Source organism: Arachis duranensis, chromosome 4 (genome assembly GCF_000817695.3).
Source record: "Arachis duranensis cultivar V14167 chromosome 4, aradu.V14167.gnm2.J7QH, whole genome shotgun sequence".
NCBI lineage: Eukaryota > Viridiplantae > Streptophyta > Magnoliopsida > Fabales > Fabaceae > Arachis > Arachis duranensis.
The window spans coordinates 119,080,850-119,100,861 of record NC_029775.3 but is presented as its reverse complement, the minus strand read 5'-3'; the positions used below and the strand labels follow the sequence as shown (position 1 = coordinate 119,100,861).

The 20,012-nt window shown below is 34.1% G+C and overlaps 5 protein-coding genes and 1 pseudogene across 5 annotated transcripts in view; 3 read left to right on the top strand and 3 right to left on the bottom strand.

Moving 5' to 3' along the window:
• LOC107486205 (probable LRR receptor-like serine/threonine-protein kinase At3g47570) overlaps nucleotides 1-1,335 on the bottom strand; it is a 3,958-nt pseudogene extending 2,623 nt beyond the window's left edge.
• Nucleotides 1,336-9,241: 7,906 nt separating this feature from the next.
• On the top strand, nucleotides 9,242-10,552 carry LOC127746719 (F-box protein CPR1-like). The gene is made up of 2 exons (XM_052260739.1): nucleotides 9,242-10,361; nucleotides 10,494-10,552. The coding sequence occupies exons 1-2, from the start codon at nucleotides 9,242-9,244 to the stop codon at nucleotides 10,550-10,552; spliced, it is 1,179 nt and encodes a 392-aa protein (XP_052116699.1).
• Nucleotides 10,553-11,405: 853 nt separating this feature from the next.
• On the top strand, nucleotides 11,406-12,504 carry LOC107486208 (F-box protein CPR1-like). The gene is made up of 2 exons (XM_052260738.1): nucleotides 11,406-11,762; nucleotides 11,857-12,504. The coding sequence occupies exons 1-2, from the start codon at nucleotides 11,406-11,408 to the stop codon at nucleotides 12,502-12,504; spliced, it is 1,005 nt and encodes a 334-aa protein (XP_052116698.1).
• Nucleotides 12,505-13,273: 769 nt separating this feature from the next.
• On the bottom strand, nucleotides 13,274-14,593 carry LOC107486339 (uncharacterized). Its single transcript, XM_016106883.3, has one exon. The coding sequence runs from the start codon at nucleotides 14,408-14,410 to the stop codon at nucleotides 13,295-13,297; it is 1,116 nt and encodes a 371-aa protein (XP_015962369.1). The 5' UTR covers nucleotides 14,411-14,593; the 3' UTR covers nucleotides 13,274-13,294.
• A 1,472-nt stretch (nucleotides 14,594-16,065) lies between these two features.
• On the top strand, nucleotides 16,066-17,367 carry LOC107486209 (F-box/kelch-repeat protein At3g06240-like). The gene is made up of 3 exons (XM_052260737.1): nucleotides 16,066-16,356; nucleotides 16,440-17,145; nucleotides 17,294-17,367. The coding sequence occupies exons 1-3, from the start codon at nucleotides 16,066-16,068 to the stop codon at nucleotides 17,365-17,367; spliced, it is 1,071 nt and encodes a 356-aa protein (XP_052116697.1).
• A 995-nt stretch (nucleotides 17,368-18,362) lies between these two features.
• The window catches only part of LOC107486495 (F-box/kelch-repeat protein At3g06240-like), an 11,495-nt gene continuing 9,845 nt past the window's right edge, over nucleotides 18,363-20,012 (bottom strand). Inside the window, exon 2 of the mRNA XM_016107049.3 lies at nucleotides 18,363-18,620. The gene's annotated coding sequence lies outside the window, so the exon portion shown is untranslated. The remainder of the gene's footprint in view (nucleotides 18,621-20,012) is intronic.

Below are 20,012 nucleotides of genomic sequence, written 5' to 3'. Positions count from 1 at the left end.
GTATTTTATATAAAATAATAGAAACTTAATTTATATTTTCTTTCTTTCTTTCTTTTTAAAATAATTAAATTTGTTATATATTTTTTAATTTAATTTTGATATAATGTTAGATGAAAGATTTTATGCATCTGTTTAATTATGTATTGTAATTAAAATATTTTTCTATTACTATTTCTAAAAATAAAAAATATATTTAAAATTAGTAAATTAATCGTTTATTTTAAAAATTTTATATGCAACATAGGTATATATAATAGAACAAAAGATAAAAAAATAAGTAATAAGGATGAATAGATCGAGAATAAAATAAAATATATAAAGTCATGAAAAAAATAAAATATTAAATTAATACCTAAACTATAATTGTTTGAATTAAAAATTATAATTAAAAATATAAAAAAGAGAAATAATAAAACTGAGAGATACATAGAGTCATGGAGAGCTATATAAAAAAATTGGAGAATTTAAAATTTATTTTTTGATGAAAAGAAGATGACCACTAAATAAGGAATAGAAAAAGAAGGTTGAAAATATAAAAATAAAAAAAGGGTTTAAGAGAATAAAGGAGTAACGGTACAATAATTAAATTTGATTAGGTTAAATAATAGTCAAAATGTTAAAAAAATAAAAAATAAATTTAAAACTTTAGCTAATTAAATTTATTTTATTTATAATGAAGTCATTTAAAATTTAAAGTGGGGGCATATTATATATAACTATATTTTTAAAACAAATATTAATAACACCGTGGGGGCAAGTGCCCCCTCATTGTTGTGCTTGGGTCCGTCCTTGTGTAAATATAATAATAAAATAATAATATTATAGCACATTATGCGATTTGGATTGGATTGGATCGGTTATAAAAGATAGGTTCGAAATCCGATCTAATCCAGCGATTTGCAAAAAATAGAATCCAATCACATCCGAATTAATGCCGTTTTAATCAATTTTCTGTTTAAATGGAATTGGATAAGCGGTTTAATTTAGATCGGTTTGAATTTGAACACCTAATAACAACCAAGGATGTCAGTAAATTATTCGATTTCACAACAGTTTAAAAAGGCAAGAGGAATCCTAGGCTCAAAGATAGAACGAACTAACTAACAAGAATTCAATTCGTATAGAATCTTTGACCAACAGCCCTTAATTCCCAACACTCTTCATCAATTACATAAGAACCAAGCAGAACAAAACATAGCTTGCTTCTATGGATAACAACCAGAAGAGCATCAACGAGTTTCTCCCTCCGGAGTTGCTCCAAGCAATCTTACTGAGGGTACCAGCCAAGCATCTCTTGCCTCTCAGGTTCGTTTCTAAGCTATGGCTCTCTCTCATTTCCCATCCAACCTTTGTGGAATTTCATATTCACCACACTTCAGCATTCACCGCCCCTTCATACTTCTTCACCCATAGGGATCAACCGGTTGGCTCCGTTGACCTACACGAACTCTTTCATGGTGGTGCCACCCTTGGCACCTCAATAGAAAAATTCTCTCTCCCTTTCCAATGGAAGAAGAACACACTATCCAATTTACTTGTTCTTGGATCATGCAGAGAGTTTGTATTGTTACACCACTATGAACCATCTTATATTATTCTATGGAATCCAGTGACCCAATCCCACAAAAAAATATCTTACTATAATCAAAACGTTGTTAATTACAAGAATTCTATTCTTCAAGGCATCGGTTATGATGCATCAAATGATGATTACGTAATAGTTATAGCCTTTAAGAAAAACCAGCCTCGTTGTTTTTCTTTGAGGACTAATTCATGGACCAATATTGATGTTGCACCCCCCACACCTTTGATAACCCAAGAGTTTAAACCTGAGGGGTTGTTCTTTAACGGAGCTATACATTGGTTGTCTTATCGACGTAACAATCAAGATATTCTAATCTTTGATGTGAGGAAAAGGAGATTCTCAAAGATACCTTTACCTGAACAAAGACTAAGGTGGTGGTCCTCCGAACTCGTGATATTAGGAGGGTGCCTAGCTTTGAATTTCTTCAACTACGGTGATGATAAAAGAACTCAGATATGGGTGTTGAAGGAATATAAAGTGCCATCATCTTGGACTCTTCTCTACGAGATTCCTCACCACTGCGTTCATTCTTTATTCTTATCTAATTACAGTGATTTTATTGTGGTAGATCGTGCCAATAATAATTTTGCCAAGTATAATCTTGAAGGAGAGAGGCTTCAGTGTTTTGAATACTTGGACTATGGTTTCTTACCTTTAGAGTACAATAGTACTGTGTATACACCGAGTCTCGCCACACTCCCCAGCTGTGACAAGAAGAAACGGAAAAATGGTATGTAATCATTAATGAGCTTTATTTGCACCTTGTTGTATATTCATGTTAATTTAATTGCTTAATAATTAATGTACGTGAGTTTTGAATATTATTTATGGATAATTATTCTCAGAAGCCATTGTGAAGGATGATTGGAATCACAAAGAGCTCAAACAAGGAAGTGAACAAGGGAGCAATCCTTAGGCATGCATGCATGTTCTATTTTAAATAGATTGTAGGGTTGGCAATTGAGTTGAAAGCTTCTAAGAAACTTTAGTTTTATTCTATTTTGCTTTAAAGTTTGAATTTTGTGTATTGTTATTGCTATGGTAATAATCATTCATTGTTTGATGAAGATAATGTTTCATATACATGAGATATGATGAATGTTTAAATTAAATTAAATTTAATTCAGTCTTAAACCAAATTTTCTAAACCAATTCAAGTGACCAGATTCGCATCATTTTAGAGTGGATTCAAACCTAATTTTTAACCAAAAAAAAGTATTAATTGAATTGAATTAATTTTGAATTTGATTTTTAAATTCATATAATCCAATCCAAACAACATTATACTGTTATTAATTATTAAAATTGATCAAAGTTTCAATTTTTATTTTATCACTTGTTTACAAAATTCCTCATTTTGATGTTTCACAAAAAAATTTAACGCTTTTTAAATTCATTATTTAGGTTTAGAAGAAAATAAACAGAGGAGGAAGAAGATAATGCATATTCACTGTTCTGAGTTTCTATCTTTCTAATCATATTGAACAATATTTCCAATTCAAAAGTATTCCAGTTATGAGGAAGATGGGGTTTCAACAGCGCCAAAAACACATGAATTTGTTACACATCATGAATTTAGAATGTTAAAAGTTAACTTAAAATTCAAACTAAAATAGTCTATTTATTTTTTTTAAGGATCTATTAAAACTGTTCTTATTAAATATTATATTTCAATATTTTGAGAGACTAAATTTTAGGTTCAAATGGGAGTTCAATATTAAGAGTATTCTTATTAAATAAAGGCTCTTTTTTCATGAAACATAATGTGAATTAGAAGTTGAACATGATACTAAAAATTCAGTCACAACAAAATGTTAGAACTCACCTTACCTTATTTGTAGAAGTAGACTGAGACAATTTCTTTTCCTATTTGTTGAAGTGTCGTTGGAGTAATATTTTTTGGTCATTTCTTCTTATACTTTTGTGCTTTGGCCTATAATTTTTACATAATGTTAAATATCCTATTTTAAGTTACACCATAATTTAATAACATAAATAAATCATAAACTAACTATGAAATTTAGTATTATAAATAAAGCAGCATCAAATTTAAGTGTAACCAGAGACAGACTTACGTTTAATAGAGAGGGGGCATTTGCCCTCACAAAATAAAAAGAAAAACTAATGCTTATATATATTATCTTTTATTATATTATATTTATCTCAAAATAAAATATAAATAATTTTTTGTGTTTTATGTTAAAAAAGTATTTTGTTAAATTTAACATTTAATAATAATTATATTGTTAAATTTGATTTAATATAAAAATAATAAATAAATAAATAAACTTAAAAAATAGTGATAATTAATTTTATTATATTAGTTAATTAGATGATAATTAAATTAAAATTTAATTTTTTAATTAAATACAATTTAAATTATTAGTAATTTTTTAAAAATTATTTAAGATAAAAAGATACATTATTTATATGTTAATATACTGTAATTATTTTGGTTAAAAAATTTATTTATACTATACATAAAGATTATAATAAGTAGATTTGATAATTAAATATGAGATAATAAGTGTATATTTCTAGTTCTTATCAATATGTATAGCTTAGATAGTTTTAATTTAAAATTTTAAATATATCAAAACAAATTTGGATAGGTCGAGTGATTAGTTTAGTCGTCCGCTTAAGCAATTGTTGGGAGTTTGAATTCCGTCTCGTATGTGTAGCAACTCATTGGCCCTCTTAAATGAAACTCAAATTTACGATAGATTGTTAACTTGTTGGGTATTGTGGGAAGTCAAAAAAATATATCTATACTTAAATTTTATTATATTTTTGTCCTCATAGCTAAATTTTTTTGAGTTCGTCACTGGGTGTAACATTATCTGGATTATTATCCTGTAAACAATAATAAGACATTTAGGAGGGACATAAATCCCTTATTAAACCATTTACAAGACACATAAATCCCTTCTATACTCATATTATAAGACATTTAAATTCTTATAAATACTAATACTAGCCTAATTATTATACCTTTGATTGTCTTGCCTTTTTCTTCTTTAGTTGCTAATTGAGATTCCTTGGAGCTTCCTTACATGTCTTATAATAGTGACCCTTTTTTTTGTACTTGCTACATGTCACTTCGAAGACCTTCTTTACTTTGTTCCTTGTTAATTGGTTCTCAGATACAAGATCAATAGTTTTTCTCTTCCTAAGATAATCAGGGAGTCTCTTGATGGCAGGTGCCACAGGTCTAAGATCATCTGATGTCTCCCAAAACTCCTCATTATCTACAAGTTAAATTATTATACCATAAGTGGCACGCATGACATCTATGGTAAGCCACTCATGCACAAAATCTTCAGGCTTCAAGTAAAGTTTTTGCAGCCTAGAGATTGCAGCAATTACATGTTTACATGGTATGCTTGCAACAAACTGCCTTATTAGAAATCTCAACATTAATGTACATAATAGTAACTACAAATTACTAGTACTAGAGAATAACCTGTAAGTAGGGGTGGAAAAAGACCAGGCGGCCTGTCAGGAGCCTGCAGCCTGGCCTGTGTTTGGCCTGGCCTGGCCTGGCCTGTTATAAAATAGGTACAGGCCCAAGTTCTTTTAAAAGCCTTAATACGTTAATAGGCTAGGCCCAAGTTTACTAATTAGCCTTATAGGCCTGTCAGGCCTGCCTGAGCCTGTTAAAATATAATTAAATATATAAATAATTATTTATTATTAATAAAATTATGAGATATTTTAAATTTATTATATTTTATTATAAATATTTTTATATATTTTAAATATGTTAAAAGTTTAAAATTTTTTATAAATATTAAATATATGACATATTACATATAACTATTTTTATTAAAAAATAATTTTTTTAAATAATATTTTTATTTTTGTAAAAAAAATTATCAGACCTTTTAACAGGCTTCAGGCCAGGCCTAGTAATTTATAAAGAGCCTATAACAGGCTGCAGGCCAGACTCAGGCTAATCAACTGTATGACAGGCCAGGCCTGTTAAGAGCAAAGCCTGGCCTGCCCTGATCTGTTTCCACCCCTACCCGTAAGCTACCATAGGTTACTAGTGCAGGTCTTTTCCTTTATATTCACTCCAAGCTTGTTTTGGTATATTTGAACCTCAAAGATAATTCTTTCATCATCTCCAGTCCACTCAGCTATCCACTTAGTGCTTTCAGACTTAATGAATTCATCCAACCTTTACTGTTGTACAGGAGCTAATTTTTCATGATAAATACTTAGCCTCTTCTTATGTCCAGCCATTTTTTTTATTATATAATACCTCAAATCTTCACACATTGTCAAAATTGGCTTGCTCCTATATTCCACAATCTTAGCATTTCAAATCTCATATATTGTTAGTGATGTTATCAACCTTCGGATAGTGAGAGAATTGACTTTTAATCCATACAGATTCACGAAATCTGGAGAGATACTCCTAAACTGGTTGATTCACCGATTTTAACTTGTACATATTCGCACGAAATTTTATAGTTGTTGTACTCCTTGCATATTGCCACACTAGTTTCTTGGATCGTTTGTCTTTCCATTGCTTAACAAAATTTTTTCAGATGTAAAGCACACAATTCCTAGGATGCATCTGTGGCATAACTTCTTGAATAGCAACTTCCAATCCCTTCTACACAATAGGCACACAATCATTGGATTCATAATTTAGATTGGATATCAAATAAAACAACACATAAAATAAAATTCAGTATCAACACAAATAATTAACAAATCTTCTATTATCAGAAATAAAATTTTAGCCAAATTCAGTGTATGAGCCTTGGTCTTTTTAGAGGAAAGTTAGAAACCACTTTCATGTTTCAGTACATTTACTATTAACTACATCATAAGCAATTACGGCAAAATGGTTGTTAGCATCTTGAGCCATGGCCATGGCCAAAAAGAGGTGGCCACCAAAATAATCCTTTAGGTGATAGCCATCTAGCCCAATTAAAGGATGACATCCTGCCTTGAATCCACGCTTGCATGCATCCAATGATATATATAGTTTGTCAAACACAGGTGGTGATTCAGGTTGGAGAATGACATCCACTATAGATGTTGACCCTAGATTACTCCTATGAAGCTCACATAAATAATCTCTAACCTTACCAAATTGTTCCTTTTCATTTTCTATAACCTCCTCTCTAGCTACATTCAAGGCTTTGCTGATCATTTTAGGATGGATATGGACATTATAGTTCTCTTTCATGTACTTTAAAACCTATTTAGGTGATAGTTGCGGTTGTGTGACCAACCTCTTCACTAACTTGCTTGTAACTCATGATCTACTTGCCATGTTGTTTGTAAGATTCCTACCACAAGTGTGCTCCTTAACATATGTTTTAACTTGAAAATACAGTTCTGGAAGTTAGGATTAGCTAAGAACAACCCTCTTCAACACATTTTGCTCTCACTCGATACTTTTCATTTTTTATATATTTTAACTCTTTTCCTTCAAAAACAAACATGTCCTTCAATGTTTGTTTGAATTGTGTCATAGTATCAAACATTTTTCCAACTTCAAAATCTATTTCACCGTAACTAGTGTCTTTATTAGATTCATGAAATTTAGACTTCCTGCCCTTATCATCAGGAGAAATTGAAGAGTTGAATGCTTCTGACTCATACTGATATGGCTTGTCAATATCAGAATCTACTTCCTCCACTATGAGTTTATCACTGGCCCTGCTATAGGCACTTCATTTGGGCTTTCAACCTCACCCATAGTATCATTACGATTTGGACCCTTGTCTCTAGCATGTTTCCCTTGTCTTGACCCATTCACAGCCTCATTTCTATCCAAAATATACCTTGTTGTCCTTTCCACATGTCTCTTATTTTTCTTCTTGGTTTTAGGAGATATGTCATCATCATCATTAACTTTTTTCTTCACAGGTGTTCCAGTCTTCTTCTTAGGTGTTGCTCTCTTCTTCTTAGGTGTCATTGTCTTTTTTCTGGGTGTGTCCTTCTTACTCTTATTCCTGAACTTGTTCCTTAAACTAAACTCCTCACTATTACTGCTGCTGAGTGTCTCATAACCTGGTGGGGGAGGTTTATATACCTCATCTTCAGCATTCTTATAGCCATCTTCAATGGAGGAATCACTCAACTCTATAGAAACATCTCCTACTTCATTCATAACTAGGTGGCTCATAGGATGATCAAAATACATATACAACTCATCAGTTTTAAAATTTGTCATATTGTTATCACACATCTGGTTAATTTCTTTGTCACTTTTCAAAATGTGGAGGCCAGACTTTAGGTTAGGGAAAGTGGACTCTTGCCAATACATAGTCTTGTACTCTGTATATCCTAGACCTCTGAACATCTTCTCTAAATCATTAAAATTAGCAAAGTCAATGTCCAACTTCGAGAATCTCTCCACCTTACCATCAAGGTAGCAGAGCATTCCATTGTCGTCTCTTTCAAACCACTCCCATGGTAAAATGTTGGTATAATCTTAACAGACATTTGTAATATATAAAGTTTACTGAGTAAGGAACAAATAAATTATAATTAACAAACATTAATATACCCAAAACAGACAAAAAAAATTTACTTGAGGTCATAATCTAACTCTAGTGAAAGTGACAATTCTTCACAAATGTAAAATAACACACATATCATACTTTATGGTGGTCTATGGAAATACTACTTGCTTCAAATAAACAAATGAAGGACCGTAATGGATTTAGATTTTCTAAATTTTGAATTTTACTTTAGAAGGTAAAGTATGAACTATCACAATTTATTTCATAGGTGAGACCAAGAAAAAACATGAGAGAAAAAATATTAAATGGTGAAAAATCTCACTTTATCATCTAAAGTAAAAATCTAAAATTTAGAGAATCAAAATTCGACCATAATGATATGGTTTATAAATGGTTGAAGAAACTAACTTTGAAGAACGGAAGTATGGCTCCGTCAACAACACGTCGCCACCTGCGTTAGCAAACGTCACGTTACGGCGCAGTTGCCTCGTTCTCATTGGATCTCCTTCGTCGTCGTTTTTTGCAGGAAGTCTGACAGTTTCTAGGACAAAGAGTGAGAGTGTGTGATATGTTAGAGAGAGAATAAGGAATGTCTCTTAAAATCTGATTTCATGGTGCATCAAAACGGCAACGTTTTTATGATTGTGCAGGGACCTAGTTGTCTCACCATATTGTTTGAATCCGCATAGAGAGTTACAATTACATGTAGAATTTCTCTATTACATTTCACAAAAAAATCATTACAAAATCTTTTTGGTCACACGGAATGAATGAATAAAGATTACATTGTTATTTTATAATGATAAAAAACACCAAATCCTTTTTGTAAATAGTTAGGAATTGGAATGAGATTTTACTCTTTTATAAATAATTTTTAGCGAATAGCCTATCTTTATATGATTAGATACCTTCAATGAAGTTAGAGTCATAAGCTTTAACTTAATGTGTTACTAGTAATTAGTAGTAACCAAGGATGTCAGTAAATTATTCGATTTCACAACAGTTTAAACCAAATTCAACAAGGCAAGAGGAATCCTAGGCTCAAAGATAGAACTAACTAACTAACAAGAATTCAATCGGATAGAGTCTTTGATCAACAGCCGTTAATTCCCAGACAGTCTTCATCAATTACATAAGAACCAAGCAGAACAAAACAGAGCTTGCTTCTATGGGTAACAACCAGAAGAGCATCAACGAGCTTCTCACTCTGGAGTTGCTCCAAGCAATCTTACTGAGGGTATCAGCCAAGCATCTCCTTCCTCTCAGGTTTGTTTCTAAGCTATGGCTCTCTCTCATTTCCGATCCAACCTTCGTGGAATTTCATATTCACCACACTTCAGAATTCACCACCCCTTCATACTTCTTCACCCAGAATAATCAACTGGTTGGCTCCCTTGACCTACACGCACTCTTTCATGGTGGCGCCACCCTTGGCGGCTCAATAGAAAAATTCTCTCTCCCTTTCCCATGGAAGAAGAACATACCCTCCCGTTTACTTGTTCTTGGATCATGCAGAGGGTTTGTATTGTTACACCACCAGGAACCATATTATTTTATTCTATGGAATCCATTGACCCAATCCCACAAAAAAATATCTTACTATAATGTTGTTGAAGAAAATAATTATTGGTATAATCAAAATCCGGTTCTTCAAGGCATTGGTCATGATGCATCAAATGATGATTACTTAATAGTTATAGCCTTTAAGGAAGACCAGCTTCATTGTTTTTCGTTGAGGACTAATTCATGGACCAAGATTGATGTTGCACCCCCCATACCTTTGGTAACCCACGGGTTTAAACCTGAGGGATTGTTCTTTAAGGGAGCTATACATTGGTTGTCTTATCGATCTAACAATCAAGATATTCTAATCTTTGATGTGAAGAAAAGGAGATTCTCAACGATACCTTTACCTGAACAAAAACTAACGTGGTGGTCCTCCAAACTCGTGATATTAGGAGGGTGCCTAGCTTTGAATTTCTTCAACTACGGTGATTATAAAAGAACTCAGATATGGGTGTTGAAGGAATATAAAGTGCCATCATCTTGGACTCTTCTCTACGAGATTCCTCACCACTGCGTTCATTCTTTATTCTTATCTAATGACAGTGATTTTATTGTGGTAGATCGTGCCAATAACAATTTTGCCAAGTATAATCTTGAAGGAGAGAGGCTTCAGTGTTTTAAATACTTGGACTATGGTTTCTTACCTTTAGAGTACAATGGTACTGTGTATATACCGAGTCTCGCCACACTCCCCAGCTGTGACAAGAAGAAACGGAAAAATGGTATGTAATCATTAATGAGCTTTATTTGCACCTTGTTATATATTCATGTTAATTTAATTGCTTAATAACTATTAATGTATGTGAGTTTTGAATATTATTTATGAATAATTATTGAATTGCTTCTTTTCGCAGAAGACATCAAGTTTGTGAAGGATGATTGGAATCACAAAGAGGTCAAACAAGGAACGTGAATAAGGGAGCAATCCAACTTTAGGCATGCATGCATGTTGTTCTATTTTAAATAGATTGTAGGGTTGGCAATTGAGTTGAAAGTTTCAAGAAACTTTAGTTTTATTCTATTTTGCTTTAAAGCTTGAATTTGTGTGTTGTTATTGACTTATTGTTATTGTTATTGTAAACCAAATCCTCTAAACCAATTCAAGTGACCAGATTCGCATAATTTTAAAGTGGATTCAAACATAATTTTTTATTTAAAAAAAGTATTAATTGAATTGAATTAATTTTGAATTTGATTTTTAAATTCATATAATCCAATCCAAACAACATTATACTGTTATTTATTATTAAAATTGATGAAAGTTTCAATTTTTATTTATCAAAAAAAAATAACTCTTTTTAAATTCATTATTTAGGTAATTAGGTTTAGAAGGAAAAAAAACACACTTAGAAAATAAACAGAGGAGGAAAAAGATAGTGCATGTTCAGTGTTCTGAGTATTCCAATCATGAGAAAGATGGGGTTTCAACAGCGCCAAAAACATAGATGAATTTGTTACACATCATGACTTTAGAATGTTAAAAATTAACTTAAAATTAAAACTAAAATAATACATTTATTTTTTGTAAGGATATAATTAAAAGTGTTCTTATTAAATATTATATTTCAATATTTTGAGAAACTAAATTTTAGGTTCAAATGGGATCTCAAAAAATTTGGTACGTGAGAAACTCTAAGGCTTAAAAATAGAACTAATTAACTAACAAGAATTTAAGTCTCTGATAGAATCTTGGACCAACAACCCTTCACAAATACGATGAAGCATTTACATAAGAATCATAGAGAGCAAGAAAACACTTAGCATGAATGGATAATAACCAGAAGAGCATCAACGATCTTCCTCTGGAGTTGTTCCAAGCAATCTTATTGAGGGTGCAGGCCAAAGATCTATTCCGTCTCAAGTTTGTTTCTAAGCTATGGTTTTCTCTCATCTCCGATTCAAACTTCGTGGAATTACATCTTCACCACTCTTCCGGATTCGCCCCTTCATTCTTCTTCAACAAGAACAATGAGGAGGCTCGCTTGGTTGACCTACATGCACTATACAATGAAGGCAATGAAATTCTTCATGCTGCAATAGAAGATGTCCCTCTCCCTTTTGGGAATAATAAGAAGGAACACGACCCCTACTATTTTGTTGTTCTTGGATCCTGCAGAGGATTTGTATTCTTGCACCGGTGAACCGGATTTTATTATCATATGGAACCCAGTGACTGGATCCTGAAAAAAAATATCTTACTGTCATAGTATTAAAAAGGATGCGATTCTGTACGGTGTTGCTTATGATGCATCAAATGATGATTACTTGATAGTAATAGCTGTTAAGAGATACCGCTTTGATTGCTTTTCATTGCGGACCAATTCATGGATCAAATTTAATGCTGTATTCCCCTTCCCCATATCTATACTCAGGCAGTGTTTGTTTTACTCTCGGGGGTTGTTCTTTAATGGAGCTATACATTGGTTGATTATTCACCGTAGCTATTACAAAGCTATGCTAATCTTCGATGCTAAAGAAAGGAGTTTCTCAACGATAGCTCTGCCTGAAAAGGAACGTGTGGGGCCGGTGTCTGATCTGGTGATATTAGGAGAGTGTCTAGCTTTATATTTCTCATGCTACAATAATGGCAAGAAAACTAAGATATGGGTGATGAAGGAATATAAAGTGCAGTCATCTTGGACTCTCTATGAGATTCATAACATATGTATGATTCCTCTGGCCTTATCGTCCAATGGCAGTGATTTTATTATGCAAGATACCAAAGGTGATAAGATCTACAAGTGTAATCTTGAAGGAGAGTTGCTTCAATGTTTTCAACTCTATTCTGGTGTGATTCACGGTGCCTTCTTTCGAAGGTGCACTGTGTATACAGAGAGTCTCGCCACACTCCCCAACAACATCTGAAGACAACTTGGGCAAAGAGTATGTCATGCAACTATTTTTCCTGTGATTTTCATCATCTTGATAATTTTGCTTGCTAATGTGTATTTTTATTTGAATATTGGAGATGATGAATTTGGATTTAACAATGTTTTAGGAATCGAAGTTTTAATACTTGTAGTTGCTTTCTACAGTCAGGTTTTGGCAAGTTGGAAGAAGCTTCATGGCACTTTTAATTTTTCTTTTTTTATTTTTTGGCTTTGAAGTTTGATTTTCTGTTGCTCTTATTGCTATTGTTGTACTAGCATCTTAAAATTGGAAATTTCAAAATCATTTTACTCCTTGTAAGAAGTACTAAGTAACAATTAACAGAAAAATTAAGTGCTTCTTATACAAAGTATAACTCTGATTCTAATGTGTTAATTGAACAAGAAGTTATTAACGAGTGTTTATAACAAATTAATTGAAGAGAATAATTTTTTAATGACTCTAATTAACATATACAAAAGGAGAAAGAAGAAACATTGTCCAATTCAATGAGTCACTTTCTAGCTAGCTATGCTGAAAAATAATCAACTAAGCATGCATATATATGGTTGCATAAGATCATTTTCAATAATTAATGCAGAAAAAGCACCCACCAACTTGAAGCAGCAATACAAATAGACCAATATTATACACATAATTTATGCTCAACCTCACAATTCAAAAAGCTCTGCAGTCGAAATCAAGACAAACGGAATATTTTCAAAAATAAAAAATAGTAAAATCGAGCACAAGAATATAAAGAATATGGACAAGAAAAGCAAGAGAATCAATTAATCTTGTGATGCATTTTTTTAACAAGCTGGCTCATCTGGAACCTCCAGAACATTAAAAATGCGAAGCCTACACCCATTAAAACAAAGAGCCAAATACTGTCATCTTGACCCTCTCTCTTTGACCGCACCTCAGCGATTCCGAAACCCTCCCTCACCGAATCCCCAACCCTCCCTTCGTCCAAGTGTCCGTACAACACGTAAACCCTTCCCTTCTCTCCCATCGTCACCGATGTCGGAAACCGTCGCAGATCCAGCTCCAACCTGTCGAACACCACTCCCTCCGCCCAGCTGTCTTCGCTCTTCAGGAACCACATCTTGTTCACCGGCGACACCGCCGCCGCAACTCCACCGTCCTTCCTCAAGGCAATGTCGTCGGCGCCGATGAGATCCTCGTTCAGAATCACCACCCTCGCTGTTCCGTCGATCGCGTCAACCTTGAATAGTTTTCCCGTGCACGATTGAACAACGAGGAGGTAACCTTTGCTTACGTAAGCTATTCCATTGAGGCCTAAGAGGCTGTCGTTGTTCGCCGTCGCCGGAATGTTCGCCGTGAAGAGCTGAGATCTGGAGAAGATCGAGGCCTCGCCATCAGCGGTTACTTTCCAGATGTAGTTTCCCGCGGAGTTTGTTACGAAGGCATTACCGTCGTAGTCGACGGCGACGTCGTTTGCGGCAGCGGGGGACGTGTCTTCGGAGGAAGAAGGGAGCAAGGAGAGGAATATCCGGTGGCGGGAGCGAGCGTCGTAGGCCGCGAGGGCGTTGAACGGAGGTTGATTGTTGTTGTGGCTCTGGTGAACGACGGCGAGGAGGCGGTTGCGGTAAGAATCGACGGCGATGCCGAGGATGGAAGCACCGTCAGGGAGTTCGGTGTCGGAGATGAAGGTTTCGACGACGCCGGCATCTGATACTGCGGCGATAAGGCGCTGCTGGAGGGATCCAAGGAGGAAGTGCTGCGCTTGTGGATCCCACGCGAGTGATTCTGGATACAGGTTCGGTGAGCGGAAATTGATGACGTGAGCATTACGTGCGAGAATAGGGACTGTTTGGATGATAGCGATTACAAAAATGGGAATAAGTAATAGAGATTGTTTGGGTGATAAGAATAGCATGGCTTTTTGTAGTAGTGAGTGTTGAGGGGAGTGATGAGTGGGGAGTGTAGAATTGGAACTCTGCAAGAAGCTGGAATGTGTGGCTCCATAATGCACAATGCATAGTGAAGAGGTGTGATGGGAAACACCAAACCAGTCACAACAAATATAGCGATTAAGAGGTTTGAGTGTTTGACTAAGCCCTGAGATCTTAAACTAACTATTTTTAGCAATCTAGGGAACTAGAGTTCCATTATTTGATCTTATGAGTTATGATTATGAAAATATAGTATTTGAGGGTTTTTATTTTTTTATTAACATTAAAAGAATTGGGCAACTTTTTATAAGTACAAAGTATTTATTTTTGAAATTACAATAAAATTACAGGATATTAATATTTAATACCAATGACTTATAGTATAGTGCGTGTGATTGAGAAATTTTTATGGGTTTTGTTAATTAAAATTAATTATTTTAAGTTAGTATGGTACCCTTCTATACCATAACAAACCCTCGGATTAATTAATAGTAAAGAGACTGTTATAGAAAGTTTAGGATGGCAGTAACTCTTATAGCAATGTTCCCTGAAACTCAACCAACCACGCCATCAATTTCATATCGTCGGATCCTGCAGAGGCTTCGTAATTTTACATCAATTCCCTGAGAAAAGCTTCTCCTAGTACACTGCTGTATATGACTACTTGCTTGTCTTAGTTTTGAGGGATGATGAAAGCAGAGAATATCAATTGGATTTGTTTTCACTGAGAAATAATTCATGGAGGAGCATTAAGGTTGCACTACTTCTCAATGATCCACTAAACAGGGGACTTCGCTGTCAAAAGGATTTATTTTAACGGCATTCATTGGTTGATTGAGCTCTCTGTCCCTCTTTCTGAATTGGGAGAGTACCTTGCTGTGTTTTATTCCTATAGTTAAGGGAAGTCTGAGTGATAAATTCAGTTAGAAAATGGATATCATGTTTAGACTTGGAATCGACTGTGCTTTGCAATGACATTAATGAATTCCATGGTTTTAGGGGGTTAACCTTTTTTTAGAATGTCTAATATGTTGATTTGTAATATGAGCGAGGCTTCTTGTGCAGATACTCAAAAAGAAAATCACAATGAGCTCAAACAAAGAGAATCAGGAGAGCATGAACTTGAACACACAATTTTTAGTGTAGCTAGCTAGAATGTTTAATTTGACTGGTAAGAAGCTTCAAAGAATTTGTTTTTGTCCATTTTCTTTTTCGAATTTGCTTTAAAAAATTATGATTTCCTTTCAGATATGAATGATAAAAGTTGAAACTCACGCATAATCGCATAGTTAGCTTCCATTTGATAAATTATTTGAGTTTTTTAAAAATTTACTTTTCTGTTAGCATAATTGTAGGCAGATGAAAGACTAGTTGAGATATCCAACAATCTAGGAAGATAATAAGAAAATAAAAAACTTCGATCCTAAGATTTGTTAATTAATTTAGAATTTCATATCAAATTTGATTTTTAGATTGAATTTGATTTAAATTTTAAATTCCCAAAGAGATGATATCTGATCTTAATAGATTAAATCGAATTTGATTCAAATCTTAAACACTCTTAAAGGATACTACTAAATCACTTATAACTTACTAGTGCAACCAAAGCAGAAACACTTCATCATCTTGCTTGAATGCCATGGACATGGACGTCCACAGTAACAAGAAAAATAACATAAACATCAGCATCGACGACATACTTCCTGCAGAGTTGGTACGAGAAATCTTAATGAGGATTCCCATAAAAAACCTTGTGCGTCTAAGGTGTGTTTCCAAGCTATGGAACACTTTGATCTCAGACCCCAACTTGCCAAAATCCCATTTTGATCTCTCTCTGGCACCATCACATAGACTCCTCGTCTATCCCGACGATTCCACCAAGCCAACAACTGTTGATTTAGATGCACTCATATATTCAATTCATGCAGGGGTTTCATAGCTCTATTCGAAGACCCACATTATATTGTCATATGGAACCCATTAACTAGATCTCACAGAGTATTTTCATGTGAGGGATACAAGAATTATAGTCCTATGCGGAAGCTTCTCAAGCGCTCCGCTATGTTTGGCTTTGGATACGATGCATCAGAAGATGACTACTTGGTCCTTTTTGCTTGGAGGAATACCAGACAAATGGAAGACTGCTTGGGTTTATTTTCTTTGAGAACCAATTCATGGACGACTTCTAAGGTTACACTTCCAAAAGACCCTTTAAAGAAGAGAATTATCTCGCTGTCTGGGGTGTTTCTCAATGGGGCTATTCATTGGTGGATTGCCCCTCGTTTTGGTACTGGTATAGGTATTGATTCTGGTGGTGCTATTATTCTTGTCTTTGATATGATTGAAAGGCGTTTCTGGGAGATGCCTGTGCCAAAAGAAATAATGACGAATTACCATCCTCCTGGGGCTCTTGTGGAACTGGGAGGGTGCCTAGCCATTTGGTTTTCAAATTTCGACAAGAAAACCGACATATGGATTATGAAAGAATATAAAGTGCAGTCATCTTGGACAGCATACAAGATTCCTTGTTTTTTCTTTAGGCCTTTGTACTTATCCAATGATGGGGATATCATTGGATTTGATATGTTAAAATCATGTTTGGCAAAATATAATGTTAATAATGGAGAGATGCTCCAAAGTTGTGGCAAATTTTGTGGTTTGAATGACTTTTGCATGTATACAGAGAGTTTATTGGCTCTTCCTGATGATTTTATGGAAGGTAAGGAGTAGAAGAAAAAGCTAAGGGTATGTAATGCTTTAGGGAATTAATCAATGTCTTGACTTTTAATTGAGCAATTTTAAGGGTTTAAGTTCTTTTGCAATGTCTAATATATTGGATGATGTTTTGAACTGCTTTCTTCTTACAGATACGAATCAAGACCAATCTGGAAAGTGCCAAACTGGAAAGAGATTTAAGAGGGCACCAATTTGGAGAACATGATTCCTATTGTAACTAAAATGTTTGGTCGACAAACTTAGCTGTAAGATGTGTAGCTTCATGAAACTTTATTTGTTTTTTGGTTTGTGAGTTTGTTTTGTCATATGATGATGATATGATGATGATGATTTTGCTTTACTTTGAATATGAACACTTAAAATTCAGGGACATCTAGATAGTGTAAATAGCTTGTTACATACAATATCTTTTGAGAATTGTATCTAGTATTATTAGATTTGATTGTCCATTTAACTTTCTTCTACTATGTGCATTTGTAATTTTGTCACTAGTTTTCTTCTATACAGGTGTTTGATTTCAGTTTTTTCCTTTCTGCCTACATAATAATAATAATAATAATAATAATAATAATAATAATAATAATTACTTTATGTATTGGAATAAAATTAGATGTCCAAAGATTTTTTAAATCATGTCTCCAAACAAGTCTCGCAGGATTCTTCTTAGTAAGTACGCATTGTTGTTGCTTATTCTTCCTCTTCCTCTTCCTCCTCCTTCGTCATCTCCTTCTGCGCGCTTCTTTCTTCAGTGTTGTTGTCATCCTCGCAGCCGCTGTCACTGTTGTCGCTGCCACCACCGCCTTCTCCTTATTTTTGTTACATGAAAAAATTTTTGTACTATACTATATTCATAAGTTTATATACTATATACAAATAGTGTAAAACTTGTGTTCTATAACAAAATTTCCATACTCTGTACAAAGATTCTAGACTGAAAAAGCGCGGAGATAGAAAAACACTAAATAGCATCTTTGTATATATTGTCCATTTAGAATTCATCATATATCCATATCAAGAATTAAAACACCTAACAAATAGTAACATGATATTATATAATATATACATGGTTCTACACAGCATATATACCAATCATTGTGTAATAATATGTATTGACTTAATAGAGATCTCAATGCAAAATGAAAATCGGAAAGCTACATTCATCATGCATGTATAGCAGAAGAAAAAGAAAATTAAGGCAGACTTAAGAACTATTAGTAGTACTATTATTGCATATTCACAAAAGATACTGCATGTAATACATGACTTGCACCATTTGAATTGTCTATATGTCCTTGAGTTTCCAACATTCATATATGGAATGAAACTCATTTTCAAAGCAAACTCAAAAACAAATATACAAAAGTTTCTTGAAACTCCTTCCACTTTTTTACCTCAGCTTAAAACAACAATCAAGTGGCTAAGTTGGTGCTCTCTTCAGTCCCTTTAACTGATGAACTCCTGCAGAAAATATCAGTTTATGAGTAAACTGGTAAAGTCACTATAGTAGACATGGATTTATCAAAACACTTCATCCATCATAATGGCATATAGCGAAATTAGCACGGCTAAAATGGCACAAAGCAAAGCATGAAAGAACAATGTTACATACCCTTCTTTCTCCTCAGAGCCATCATTAGCCAGTATCAAGAAACTCTCTGTATAAACAGTATACGAAACGTACCCAATCTGATCACAAGGGCGATCAAAACGCAGGATCAGCTCTCCTCTAACATTATATTTCGACATTCCAGGTAATTCATCGAATCCTATAAAATCGCCATCCTCGGACAAGCACATAGGCTCAAAGTAACTGCTGGGAATCTCATAGGAAGTCCAAGAAGACTGCACGTTGTACTCTTTCATCACCCATATCACAGATTTATCATAATTATAATCACATTTATCATAATACAAGGTTAAACACTCTCCCAGGACTGTCAGTCGGCAAGGATAACACTTTCCTACTGTTCTGGCACAGGAATCTCTAAAAAATCCTTCCTTTTGCTAGTATCAAAGACAAGAATAGTAACAATAGCATCATAATCACCATCATGATTCAACCAATAAATAGTCCCATTAAAGAACACAGAAGGTGCCCAATTTTCGCAAAAGAGAAGAAATCAAAGTGACCTTCTTGATTCTTCACTTCATCATTCCAAACTAAAACCACCAAGTAGTCATCTCTAATTGCCTCATACCCAAATCCAAAGAGAAGCTCGCCCCAAAGGAGTAATAACAATTAGTAGCCATATCGGAAATTTTTGCAATATGATGGCATGAAATAATTCTGTGGGATCCGGTTAACGGGTTTCATATGACGAAAAAGTGTGGGTATTGGTATAAAGCTATGAATCCTCGACATGATCCAAGAACGATGTGATCATCAGAATCAGGATCAGGATCGTTATTAGCAGCAGGAGAAGGAGGAATCTTTGTTATTGTAGCAGCGGCAGCGGCAGCATGAGTAGCATGGGATAGTGCATCGAGGTCAATGGATAGATGATCAATTGTAACTTCTGGGATGAAGATGCATCTATGGGTGGGTGCCAGAGAGAGTTCAAAATGAGAATTTGCGAAATTGGGGTTGGAGATGAGATTGTTCCAAAGCTTGGAAACACTCTTGACGCACCCAAGGTGTTTGACGGAAAGTCTCCCTAAGATTTGAGTTATCAATTCTGGAGGGAGCATGTCGTTGATGCTTTTGCTGCTGTTGTTGTTTTGCTCCTTTGTTGGATCACACCACTTAGCTTCAATCTTGAATGAATCAATTCTAAGACTCAAAATAGAGCCAAAAAAGAAGGTAGTTAAACTGAAACTGAGATTTTTTTTTTTTTTTTTGGTTTTAGTATC

What these genes read in the sequence shown, in the direction of transcription:
- LOC127746719 (XM_052260739.1), top strand. Translation starts at nt 9,242, where the DNA reads ATGGGTAACAACCAGAAGAGCATCAACGAGCTTCTCACTCTGGAGTTG. An exon ending in CAAGAAGAAACGGAAAAATG is followed by an intron (nt 10,362 to 10,493) that starts GTATGTAATCAT and finishes TTCTTTTCGCAG; the next exon opens with AAGACATCAAGTTTGTGAAG.
- LOC107486339 (XM_016106883.3), bottom strand. Translation starts at nt 14,410, where the DNA reads ATGCTATTCTTATCACCCAAACAATCTCTATTACTTATTCCCATTTTT.
- LOC107486208 (XM_052260738.1), top strand. Translation starts at nt 11,406, where the DNA reads ATGGATAATAACCAGAAGAGCATCAACGATCTTCCTCTGGAGTTGTTC. An exon ending in TTGGATCCTGCAGAGGATTT is followed by an intron (nt 11,763 to 11,856) that starts GTATTCTTGCAC and finishes AGTATTAAAAAG; the next exon opens with GATGCGATTCTGTACGGTGT.
- LOC107486209 (XM_052260737.1), top strand. Translation starts at nt 16,066, where the DNA reads ATGGACATGGACGTCCACAGTAACAAGAAAAATAACATAAACATCAGC. An exon ending in TATATTCAATTCATGCAGGG is followed by an intron (nt 16,357 to 16,439) that starts GTTTCATAGCTC and finishes TTTTCATGTGAG; the next exon opens with GGATACAAGAATTATAGTCC. An exon ending in TCCTGATGATTTTATGGAAG is followed by an intron (nt 17,146 to 17,293) that starts GTAAGGAGTAGA and finishes TTCTTCTTACAG; the next exon opens with ATACGAATCAAGACCAATCT.